This window comes from Rhinolophus sinicus, chromosome 1, assembly GCF_057876585.1.
Source record: "Rhinolophus sinicus isolate RSI-liver-muscle chromosome 1, RSI-T2T, whole genome shotgun sequence".
NCBI classification, from domain to species: Eukaryota; Metazoa; Chordata; class Mammalia; order Chiroptera; family Rhinolophidae; genus Rhinolophus; species Rhinolophus sinicus.
Window position 1 is genome coordinate 209,937,057 of NC_142501.1, and position 12,520 is coordinate 209,949,576.

General features: G+C 57.8%; 1 protein-coding gene across 1 annotated transcript in view; it reads left to right on the forward strand.

Annotated features, from left to right (window-relative positions):
* WDR1 (WD repeat domain 1) overlaps positions 1 to 11,062 on the forward strand; it is a 36,139-nt gene extending 25,077 nt beyond the window's left edge. Inside the window, exons 9-15 of the mRNA XM_088792884.1 lie at positions 1,432 to 1,519; positions 3,125 to 3,281; positions 4,642 to 4,729; positions 6,399 to 6,509; positions 7,295 to 7,468; positions 9,009 to 9,153; positions 9,971 to 11,062. Of these exons, the coding sequence (XP_088649010.1) occupies positions 1,432 to 1,519; positions 3,125 to 3,281; positions 4,642 to 4,729; positions 6,399 to 6,509; positions 7,295 to 7,468; positions 9,009 to 9,153; positions 9,971 to 10,077 (870 nt within the window). The 3' untranslated portion in view covers positions 10,078 to 11,062. The remainder of the gene's footprint in view (positions 1 to 1,431; positions 1,520 to 3,124; positions 3,282 to 4,641; positions 4,730 to 6,398; positions 6,510 to 7,294; positions 7,469 to 9,008; positions 9,154 to 9,970) is intronic.
* Positions 11,063 to 12,520: the final 1,458 nt, after the last annotated feature.

Genomic DNA, 12,520 nt, shown 5'->3' on the forward strand with positions numbered 1-12,520 from the left:
CAGGCACTGAGGGCAGGGTTCCTGTTCCTTCCCCAAGTCTGCTGGGGGAAGCTCGTGGGCTTTTGTAGTTGTCAGGAAAGAAACTCCCGCGCCACACACGTGGCTCCCCAGGCTGTTTGTGCCAAGTATGAGCTGCGTGTGAGCCAGGAGGGGGAGTCAGAAAGCGGCTCTCAGCCCGTGCTCGGGAGTCACCTGGGAGCTTCCACTCGGGCGATGCCTGGCTGGCCGCGAGCGCTTCGGTCAGATGGCTTTGAGCTGTCGTCACTCTCAGGACGGTCCCAGGTGGTCCTGCTCATTGAGCTGGAAGGTGCACCAGAATCTCCTGGTGGCCGGCTTGTTAGACACGGTATCTGGGCTGCATCCCCCGCACTCAGAAGGGGCATCTCGCATGTCTCACAAGGTCCCAGGGGAGGCCGCAGCCGTGGCGTCGCGTTGAGCGCAGGATCTAAGTCCCGGGCTGCGCAGAGTGAGACCCAGAGAGGCCAGCGCTCTAAGGAACAGGGCTGGCACGTCACTGTCCCGGAAGGAGACGTGCGGTGGCCATGACCCACTATGCACATTCACTGCCTCTTCAGTCCTGAGAACTGGGTGACCCTTTCTCTGAAGATACAGACCACATCATGGCAACAAATGGAACTCCACGGAACACTGCAGTTCCTGGAAGGAAGCCCTGTGTGGGAATCGTGCCCGCGGGCCGTGGAGCACTGCTGATAAAGAACAGGGCGTGCCACCTGCCTTGGGGGGGGGGGGGGGCGCTGGTTAGACCAGCCCAGGAGCAGTAACAAGAGAAGCTCTGTGCCCACCAGCCCCTCCCCACCCACCACACCACTGTCAGTTGGGGAGGCTTTGGGTGTCTGTGGGGGCTGGAGCCCTCGGACAGCTCGGGTAGGGAGCAGGGTTGGGAGAGGAGAAGCCTCAGCCTGGGGCTGAAGCTGGAGTGGTGAGGAGTGATTCTGGGTGAGAAGCATGTGGGTCTGTGTGGGTCCCCAGGTGGCCTGGAGGTCCCCTGGCACGTTTGTGAGACTGATGCTGTTTCTGCTGCTTCCTCTCCTTTGAGGCTCAGCCCCAGGAGGGGGCTGGTCCTCGTTCATGTTGAGTGTGAGCAGTGATTGGGGTGGGAGGGTGCCTGGGTCAGGCTGCACAGATGGGGTGCTCAGCTGCTGGGGTTCCAATTAGACCCATGTCCTTGGCCTGGTGGGCGTCAGGTGCCTTGACGGGAGGAACTGTATGAAGAGGGATTGCCCAGATGGTCAGTGGGAAAAGCTGACGAGGGCTGGTGAAGGAGATTCAGACCCACCAGGCTGCAGGGTCTCCGCACACATCAGCTGTGCCTCTTCCTCACGCCCGGCATAGTTAGCAGAGCAGTTGGCAAGTCACAGAGGCGGGCTGGCTTGTCCTCAGCTCACCCTGCCCTGTCTGTCTCCTCCACAGGGTCACAGCAAATCAATCCAGTGCCTGACAGTGCATAGAAACGGCGGCAAGTCCTACATCTACTCTGGGAGCCACGACGGACACATTAATATCCTTTGACTCAGAGCTGGCTCTGGAGCCACGGGCAGGAGAGGTGGGAGTTTCCTGTTCCCACAAGAGGAGGCCAGCCAGCTGGCAGTAGCCAGTCCGAGCAGCCGCGGCCACTGACATGTGCCTGGGTCCATGCTCTGGCCACGCTCTTTACCTGATGGGTCACTTCTTGCTATGCAGCCTTGAGTGGCTGCTGGCCTTCTCTGCCCCAGAGCTGCTGCTTCTCCCTGTAGTGACACTGCTGGCCTTGTCCCTTCACAAGCAGTACAATTATTGAGTCTTAGATTCAGAAAGACTTGGAACCTTTTAGTAGAACCCCCTCTTGTTTGAAAAATGGGGAACCAGCTCAGATGGCTCAAGTGCCTTCCCCAGGGTCACAGGGACCGGACCCCAAATCTCCTTTCTCCTGGTTGGGTCCTTTGCAGCCCCTCTGAGACGGTCCCTGGAGGCGTGTGTCGCAGCCCTTAACCCCGCGCCCCACCCCACACCCCCATGTGTGTCCCGGGGCTAGTAACCCCACCTCCCAGGGCATCTTAAACATTGGGGCAGGCATCTAGGATGCCCGGGCACCAGGCCTGGCTCCCAGTGGGAGCATCATCGAGCTGCCTTTGTGTGAATCGTTTACTGGTCTCCGTGCTGCTGAACCTTCTGGAAGGATCTATCCAAGAACTCCGTTTCTCACGCCCCTCCCAACCTGCCTCGTCTCTACAGGGCTTCTCAGTTTTCACGAGGTCCAGGGTGGGAGGTCTCCCCACAGTCCTGGGAGGGGAGGGCAGTACGTCACCCTCTGCCCTGTGAAATGTAAGGAGATGGAGGATATAGTCAGAGAGAAGGCGCTGGAATCTACTTCTGTCTTGGAGTCGTGGTCAGGCCTGCTCTGCCGCACCGTCTCACACCAGCTGGCCCCACGCCGCTCTCCTCCCTGCTCGTCCCCGCCCCGTGTCAGTGCACCCGGACACTGGCCTCCGACATGTCATTTCCTTCCGTGGCCGCCTGGGTTGCCATCATAGAAGTCGTCAGTGGAATGCACAGTGGTTTCCTCAAGGGCACAGTAACCTTCACTGGAAATGAGATTCTTATTTGTTGATGTAAATGCAGAATCTCATACCTTAAAACACACCTCACACCCAAGCACCTGGAGCTCACAGTTCACAAAACGGCCCTGCCGAGGTGGGTCAGCTGGGCGTTGCCTGGTGGCACCTGGGCGGCCACGGGCTTGGCAGTGGGGCAGAGCCAGCGTCCTGCTGAGGGTCATGGACTCAACAGCAGGTTCCAGAAAGCAGATGGCGCGTTGGCTCAGTTACACAGCGACTTCCTTCTGAAGCCTCTGGGAGGCCTGGGTGCATCACAACCACGACTGGCTCCACGTTGGGTTGTGATGTGTGCACACCCTCCATGCTGCGATCTGCTCCGCTGGGCGGTGTGACTGGGCAGGTTGGGGTATACACGACCCGCTAACCCGGGTGGGCACAGGGAGTTCTCCTCAGGCCCAGTGCTCGCTGGCCTGTCCCTCGTGCTGCCTGGGACGAGGGACTGGCCCTGGCTCCCCGGGGGACACACACCACATCCTGGAGGGTCCGGCTTTTCCTTAACTGGGCCCCACATTATTGGGATTCCGAGACGGGGGAGAACGACTCCTTCGCTGGGAAGGGCCACACGAACCAGGTGTCCAGGATGACCGTGGACGAGGCCGGGCAGCTGGTGAGCTGCAGCATGGACGACACGGTGCGGTACACGAACCTCACGCTGCGGGACTACAGGTGCGTGCGTGGGGGGCGGGGCCAGGGGCGCCTCAGCCGCTACCACTCGCGACGGGTTTTCTCTGCTCTGGTCACTTCCATCCCTGAGCCCTCACTGTCCTCACCGAGCCCTCGGCCAGGAGCTGAACTAGTGCAGAGACATCAGGTTTAGACTGGGAAGCTGGGCGGCACCCCCACCTCGGCTGGCCTCATCAGTAAGGGAAGGTGACCGAGGAACCAGTGGCCCTGAGAGGCAGCTGGCACATGGCAGCTGCTCCACAAGGACAGATAGGCACCCAGGAGATGGGAGCGAAAGGCGGTATCAAATTTGTTTTGCTCTGCTGCCACTGACTGACAGTCACTGGAGCCGGGGCAGTTGCTTTAACAATTAATCTGCAGCTTTCAGGTGAGGGGAAGGAAAGGGCAGGTCCACGTACCTGCCTATGAAAGGACAGGCTCGGCCTCCAGTGCCCACACCTCCAGGGGGCCCTCCCCGGCCTCACTCTCTGTACTTACGTAGACCCACTGTCCTGCGGAGATGGCAGCCTGGTGGTGACCCTCACACCAGGCATGACCCCTAACCGCAGGGAACGCGTGCTGTGTGGGCCTCACCGGCCTGCCTGCCTGGGCGTGTGAGGTAGCTCAGCCTCAGGGTAAGTGCAGCAGCCGCCCCAGAACTCAGTGTGCAGGCCCCGGCCCTCTTTCTGCTGCCCCGTGGTGGCTCCGGCATTGTCTTCCCGCTGGGGGCCTGCTGCTGCCCTGAGCCTGAGCCGAAGGGCAGAGCCATGGCCTGGTCACCTTGTCGCAGGTGCCTGTCTGTCCACTGAGCCTTTGGGACTCCACCCTGGGCCCACTTACGTGGAATTTTCCTCAGTTTGCCATTTTCAACAAGTTTTTGTGTGCAAATATTTCTAGGGTGTGTTTCGTAGTATTAGCCAAAAGTAAACATAACATGATTTCACCCATTAATAGTAACAGATTAGTTACGACTGGGTGTGGGGGGAGCAGAGCTCAGTGCTGCCGGCACCCAGGAAATGCCAGGGTCTTCGGCTAACAGAAGTGGGGACAGCAGTGGTGACGGGGTGCCATCTAGGGTGGCGGGTACTTACCAGAAATAAGTAGCAACAGCATCGACTCCCTTTGCTTCTTCTTGCCACCCCCTTCTGACGCCCCAGCACCCATCGCGATTTCCAGTCTTCTCCCAGAGTCTCTGAGTCGTCTTTCACCCCCTCCCATGTTCAGCAAACTGCTCCTTCTATGTAGGTGGCAGTAGAATTTCCTTCTAAACCACCTGAGTGGTTGGGGGTTTGCACTCTGTGTGTAATACCTACACTGAACCCCTGAGAGAGAGAAGTAACGTGTTTTCCCTTTTCGCTGACAGTGGACAGGGAGTCGTGAAACTGGACGTGCAACCCAAGTGTGTGGCTGTGGGCCCTGGAGGATACGCGGTGGTGGTGTGCATCGGCCAGGTACGGGCCCTGCCGCGGTTCGCGGGCTGCGGGCAGCTGTGCGCTGTGCCGCCTCGTTCCACTCCGGTGCTGACAGACATTTTTATCGAGCACTGTTTGTGCTATGCTGAGGACGTCACGTGCTCACTCACTTCCTAGCAGTCCTGTCAGTTACATGCGGCGTCATCCCCTTCTCACAGGCGAGGAAACAGGCACAGAGGGGCAAGTTGTTGGCAAAGGGCAGAGCTGGGATTTGAACCCGGGCAGCCAGGTCAGAGCCTACACTCGCGCGTCAGGCCACCCTGTGTGTCCATCGGCCCTGAGTCCGGCGGGAGGCACAGCAGGGGCGGCTCTGTCTTCACTAGTGTTCGTGTCCTAGCCCTGCAGCGTTGGAGCTGTGTGACTTCTCACCCTCTCTGAGCTTCTGTTTTCTCATCCCTAGCAGCTCACAAGGGAGGATTATAAGAAAGGACGGTCAGGCTCCTTTCACCTTAGGAAATTGCTTTCATTAACACGGAGGCTAAAGCGTAGAGTGATCTGGTGACTTCCCCAAGGCCACACGATGGCAGGGGCACCCGGCCACAGTGGCCTTGGCTGTTCCAACTCCATAGCCTTGTTCTCATTCAAGACAGTGAGGTCTCCACATGCCTTCTCTTCAGGAATTTCTGGAACGAAGCGCCCTTGACTGAGACCCAAGCCTGACCCACTTTATACAGACGGCTCTGTAGCAGACGCCGTCTGTCAGCAGACCTGGGCATCCCAATGCGTGAATCAGAGAATGCAGGTGTGACCGAGCCCCTATTGGCACGAGTGACAAATTCTGCAGAAAGCTGCCGTTCAGGACCCATAGCCCCTCCTCCATTCTGTGAACTTAATTGCTTCAGGGAGAATGGATTCCCTGTGTCCTAGATAACACGAACTGTCTGCCAGGCAATTACTGCAGACAGCCTGGGTGGTCAGTGGGGGTCCAGAGGAATAAGTGTCTTGGAGGCCTGAGTGAAGCTGGGGGAGAGACCGGAAGCGTCCTCTAGGAGGACCAGCTGGCGGTGCTTCTCCGAGGAGGGGGCTCTTCCCGGCCTGTGTCAGAACACCTGGCCTTTGCAGGTGAGAATGGGAGCAGGCTCGGGGCCCAGGTGTGAGCTCTGGCTCTGCTCCGAGCTGCGGGGCTCTGGGCATGTGGCAGGCGCTGTCTGTACCCCGTTACCTCCTCTGCACAATGAGGAGGTGATCTGCCGTCTCCTAGGGATGTAGCTCATGCAGCATTCTCAGCAAAGGGTGTGGCTCGCGCTCCGTGGACATCAGGGCTGGTTCAGAGCCTTGTCACTTGTGTCCTCTTGAACCCCACGAGAACTCTGTTCAACAAAGCGCAGTTATGGTGCCCAATGTGCAGCTGGAGGAGCTGAAGTTCAGGCATCAAGTGGCTTCCCAAGGAGTCAGTACTAGTAGTGGTGAGAGCAGTGAGCACACACAGTGATGACGTGATGAGAGTAAGAGCAGTGTGGACTGCCATCCTGTGACGGGACTGTCACTGTCCCCACTGACTGACAGGGAGGAACACAACCCGGGGTCCTGGGGCTGAGGCGGGGGCACCGGCCCACCCGCCCCCGACAAGGTCAGGATGGAGCCCAGAGCTGGGCTAAGTGACGTGCCCAGGTCTCCCGTCTAACGCTGCCTGTGTGTGTGTCCCCAGATCGTCTTGCTGAAGGGTCAGAAGAAGTGCTGCACCATCGACAACCCCGGCTACGAGCCCGAAGTGGTGGCAGTGCACCCCGGTGGCGACATGGTGGCTGTGGGGGGCTCGGTAAGGCCCGCCCCCAACGCCCTTGCCCGGGGATGTCAAGGCAGTTTGGGGGTGACACGTGCTGTGTGAGGGCAGGGCTGCCGGGCAGGCTGGTCCTGGGTTTGTCTCCTGTGGTGGCCACAGGCAGGTGCAGGGGCACCACCTGCCCCGGGTGACTCCCTTCCCTTCTCGGTCCATCCCATTGCTCCCCGTCACCACCGTCACTGATCCACCCCAGCAAGTGTGACAGTTCTCAGGGTCAGGCCCAAGCTGCTCCCTGCCCTTCCAGCGAGGTGCCTGACGTGCATCCACCCGGTTAGGCCACCTGAGCGCAGGAGGAACCACCCACATAGATGCCCGGCTGAGGAGAGCTGGGCAGACGTTGGCCGTGGGCCTCCCTGACTCTAGGAACTGGGGCTTGGGGACAGCCCATGGCTGAGTTGCATGAGCCTGCAGAAAGAGCAGGTGTGCCTTCCCTGAGAAGGGGCTCCTGGGCCAGCTCACAGATGGGGAGTTCACCAGACGGAGGTTTCACCAGAGGGAGCCAGGTGTCTGAAGGAGCCTGCTGGGTCCTGGGGACGGGGGACAGTTCAGGGGGCAGGTGCCACGGAGGTGTTTCCCAGAGATTGGGCCTGTCAGTACCTGCACTGGAACTTTCTGGAGTATTTGTAACATATGCAGACTTCTGAGCACCCAGACACGCAAGTCAGAGTGGGGGACGCCCGGGACCCTGCACTGCCCCCCGAGAGAGAGAGGGTGCGCGTGAGAGAGCGTGTCGAGAGTGGCTCACTGCCCGGTCCCTGCAGGACGGGAATGTCCGCTTGTACTCCATCCTGGGCACCACGCTGAAGGACGAGGACAAGCTCCTGGAGGCCAAGGGCCCGGTGACGGACTTGGCGTATTCCCATGACGGTGCTTTCCTCGCGGTGTGCGACGCCAGCAAGGTGGTCACGGTCTTCAGCGTGGCCGACGGCTACTCGGTGAGTGGGCAGTCTGTCGGTCTCCGTCCCCAGACTGGGCAGGGCAGGGCAGGTGGCGAGTGGGGGCCGGGGCTTTTCTCTCCTGTCATCGCTGATCAGGTGGGTGCACAAGACCAGGCGGCATCATTGCTTTTAGAGCGTGAGTGACGTGGGACAAGGCACTGCCACCCAGGAGCCTGTGGTCTTGTTGGGGAGATAGATCACAGTGGCCAGAAAGTCGGACTTGGGCAGGTGGCATCGGGGCCGGCTGTGGAGATGGGCTGGCTGGTTCAGCCGGAGGCCTGCTTACATGCATTACTGGCCTCCAGCGCTCTTTCCTGTGTGTGGAGGGGCTGGTGCGGGGTTTTTCTTCTCTCGTTGCCATTTGAGGTCAAGTGCAGACCATCCCGACACTGCCTTGCACTCGGGCAATGGGAGGGGCTGGTGAGGGGCTCGTTCTGCTTCATGCAGATGGGACGGAGGGCGAGAGTTCACGTTCCGTCACCAGAGCTGAGCCCTAGACAGCTCCCGGCGGTTCACAAACGAGACTGCTTTGCGGGGTTCAGGCCCTTGCTTGGTGTGAGACCGCTGGTGTGACCACAGCAGGCAGCACAGGACCTGGAGTCCTGTCCTTGGGCCCACCCCCACCCCCCAACACCTGCGGCAGGTTTCACATCTACAGGGAGTTGAAATAATTTGCCAGCTACACTCCCATTAACATTTTACTATGTCACATTATCACCCATTCAGTAAACTAGTTTTTGGTGCATTTAATGTACATTACGGGCCATCTGCACATTTTTCCCTAAATACTTCGGCTTATTATTAACTAGAGTTCATCTATTGCTGTAAAATGTACATATGACGGAAGGCAGAGGTGAATGAAAGGACAAATTCGCATGCATTCACCTGTAACCCCAACCTCCATCAACACAAAGTGCCCCCCCAGGTGCCGTTCTGCTGGCACCACATTGATCCCACTTCAAGTGATTTCAATCGCATGTAATAGGCCTCCTTTAAGACACTGAGTAATCCGTAAGAGTGGAATCAGCCACAAAGGCTGGAGTGGGCAAACTTGAGAAAGAAAATCATGGTTAAGTTGACTGTTTTTAGGACTAAGAACTAGGTGGGACGCTTTGAAGAAAACGCATTCCCTAAGTGTTAGAAACCCCTAGTGACACAGGGCTTCAAGGCTGAGACTCACTGTAGAAGTAGCCCGCTCAAAGCCTGTGGCCGCCCAGGCCACCCTTGGCCCCGGGGCAGAGGGCGGAGTGGCCACCTCCATCTCCACATTCCTCATGGGCATTTCTGTCTCCTCCCTGGGCTGGGGGCTCCAGGGTGAGTGGGAGACGCGCTGTGATTGAGGGCTGTGCAGGGGCCTCGGGGCGGGGACAGTGGCTGCCTCTTGATGCTGGGCTTCACTTCTGAGTAGCAGGCACCTCGTGTTCTTACGAGGAGGCCGTCACTTAGGACGCATCGTCACTGTCACCGTGAGGGTTAGGTGAGATGATGCCCTCGCCTGGTCCCTGACCTACCACCTCTATTTTCAACTTGCAACTAGGAGAACAACGTTTTCTATGGACACCATGCGAAGATCGTCTGCCTCGCCTGGTCACCAGACAACGAGCATTTTGCCTCAGGTGGCATGGACATGATGGTCTACGTCTGGACCCTGAGTGACCCCGAGACCAGGGTCAAGATCCAAGGTGACTCCCGCACCCGCCTGAGCTCCCCCAGTGCCATTCCCAGCCGCTGGTCCCAGGGCTCCAGTGTCCTGGGCTTCTGGGGAGGCCACCCAGAAGGGCAGGTAGAGCCGTGCCTGTCACTCTTCTCCGTCAGAGCCCGGGGACAGCAGGTGGCTCCGTATGCCGGACACGTGCAGTTGCAGGGCCACTCTTGCCATCCCTTTCTGTCTCAGTCTGTCGAGGCTGCTTTAACGGAATCCCAAGGCTGGTGGCTCAAAAGCAGCAGATTTGACTTGCTTCCAGTTCTGGAGGCTGGAACCCGAGGTCGGGTTACGGGGAGGGCCCTATCAGGAGGCCGGCTTCTCGCGGGGTCCCCACATGGTGGGAGGGCTGAGGAGCGCTAGTCTCTGAGCGCTGCTCCCAGTCATGACCTAAGCTTCCCATCGCGTCCCCTGGGACTAACAGGTTTTCACCTCAGTGCCCAGGAGAAGCATAATGGAGCCTCAATGCACTGTACGTTTTTCTAGCAGCCACGTTTAAAAAAGAAACATAATCTAACATACTACGTCCACGTGTGACAGTAGCTCACGTCACAGGCTCTACCATCCCTCATGGCTCGCGGCCCCAGGTGTGACCGCCGGCGAGGGCAGTGCCCCAGTGTTGTGTGGCGTTGAGGGCGCCTGCTCCGACCTCTGTCACTCCAGACTGTGGTCCTGAGAGAGTGCGGTTCCTTGGGGGCCCTGTTGGATTTTGACACGGGTGGTCATGTCTTCCTTGTGTGAGGTGTATGGAGGCACAGAGACGCGGCCTTTGCCTTCAAAGTGTTCTTTTTTCTTAGATGCTCACCGGCTCCACCATGTCAGCAGCCTGGCTTGGCTGGACGAGCACACGCTGGTCACGACCTCCCACGACGCCTCTGTCAAAGAGTGGACAATCACCTACTGAGGACCCCCCCCTTCGGATGGACCGAATCAGGGACTAGCGTCTAACCGCCGCAGAACGTCATTTCTCTAAATAGCTCTGTAATGCCCCCGCGCCCCCGCCCCACTCAGGAGGGAGGCGCCCCAACTCCCAAGCCCGCGTCTCTGCAGGGTATTCGTATCTGTACACGTCCTTCTGAAAGCTTTAGACAGTGACAGTTTGCACATAAAAACAAGGTGAGCACTTAAACTGTGGAGCATAACTCACACCCCCGCCCAGTGCAGCCTGCGCGCGGAACATTCCAGAGGCAGAGCCTCGAAAGCACACAGACCCGCTCCCGTGCCTCCTGCTGTCCATCAGGAGACTGTCCCACCCCCACCTGCAGACCGAGGCTGCGCTGGGAGGAGGGCGCGCCGTGCGTTCAGCGGAGTTCTGTGTGCACAGGTGTCACCTGGTCCCGGAGTGTGTGCCACGCCGCGTGGTCACCTCCAGAAAGCCCTTCGGCAGACAGGCACACACGTGACCTTGTATTTCACTGTCAGTTTTTGTGCTTCATTTTAAGAATGGACTCGTGAGGCTTTGTTTTTTTTTGTTTCTTTTTTTAAAACGTGTCCTAACTGTTGCCTGTCATTGTTTACAAGCGCGTGGTTCGAGGGCGCCGTCTCCAGGATTCCAGAGCCCTCGACTGAGGTGTGTCTTGGCACCATTTCACTGTCAGGCTTTGATGTTTTCCCGTCTTTCTTTTCCCCCTCCTGCCCCCAAAAGCAAAGATTAATTTAAAGGTAAAAATGAAGTCACTGTAACCTGTCATCCTTTTCACCTGCCGTTTCTTTTTCAGTGCAGAAATTAAAAGTAAGTATAAAGCACGGTGATTTGGAGTTTCTTTGCGTGTGTCGGAATCACTGGTAAATGTTGGCTGAGAGCAATCCCTCCCTCCCTGCACTTGTGAAAACACTTTGAGCGCTTTACGAGACTAGACCGAGAGATAATTAAATATCTTTTCTCTTCATTGTGGATCGCTGACTCTGTGTGGTGGGGGCACGTGGGGTGGGGGCACACGGCCCCTCGTGGCTCTGGGTGTCTCACCTGCAGCGTCAGGGAGACGGCTGGGGAACCGAGTGTTGGGTCACCTGTTGGTGAGAGAGAGGCTCTTGGATGCATTCCCATCCCCACCACCAAATCCCTGCGACCGGGATCACCTCACCTGCCTTCTCTGGGCCTAAATTTCTTTGTAAATGAAAGCGTTGGACCCTTATTCCATCAGTCCACTAAGGTTTCATTATCAACACAGCAGAGCCCGTCTGTCCTAAGCTGACTTACAGAAAGAAAGGATGGGATACATATTGGGGCTGTGAGCAGTGTCTCCCCGAGTGCATCAGTTTCCACGTGTAAAACGGGGGTGATGAGGTGCACCTCGGGTGTGTGCATGCGAGGCTCCAGGTAAACCCTAAGCCCGTGCTTGGCCCACAGCAGACGCAGTGTCAGATGGACCATCGATATGATGAAAGAAGGCAGTTAGCGAGCAGTGGGGGATGGACACATAGTCAGCCGGACAGCCACCCAGCTAATGATAACAGACAACAGACAGTGCCCTGTGCCCCGGTAGGAGGCCAGATGCACAGGAGGAAAATTGGGGCAGGTGGTTGGTCCCTCAAGGTTGGGGAGGGCATGCTCAGAGCCAAACAGGACTCAGGATGTGATGTGGAAAAGCCCCGAGGCAGGATTTGGTGTCATTGTGCTTGCCTCGACTCCTTCCTTCTGGGGAAAGGGTAAACTCACATTCTGTAATGGAAAAACCCTATTAAAGCCCGTAGTTCTGAGTTGGCCCCTCCCAGCCTCAGCACTGGTGAGCAGTGTGGACAGGACAGTTCTTCGTTGTGGCAGGTTCTGCAGGACGTTTGTCAGTGCCCGTGGCCTCCACGCATTACATGCCAGTAACACCCGCTGCCCCAGTTGTAGCAACGAAAAGTCAGGCATCGCCAATTCAGACAAGAGAGTCCGTTTTCATTTTGAAAGAGCTAGACTTCTGTTAGGTAGAAGAGCTTTGCAACTCCATGATCCTACAGCATAATTCTCTTAAAAAGAACATAAATATAAATGGTCGTTTGGCTTCCTCACTTTCCTCATTCCGACTCAACGCAGTCATTTTACACACACGTTCATGTGTGAAATACTGATGATCTGCTATGAACCAGACGCCACAGTCAGCTTTGGGGACACTCAGCTCTAAGATGAGACGCACTTTCACGGTGTTTGTCGAGTACTAAGGATTAAAACGAGTGATTCCAGCATAGCGTTAGGGCAGAGGACACTCAGAGCTGTGGGGCCTGAAGGGGACGTGAGACCAGCCTGCGGGGTGGGGGTCGGGGGGTTAGAGCCCCCCTTCCAGGGTTCATGAGATCCTGGGTGTGATACCCGCCTCCCACTCCTGCCTGCCCCCGTGGAAGCCCTTCTCCTGTGAAGTGGT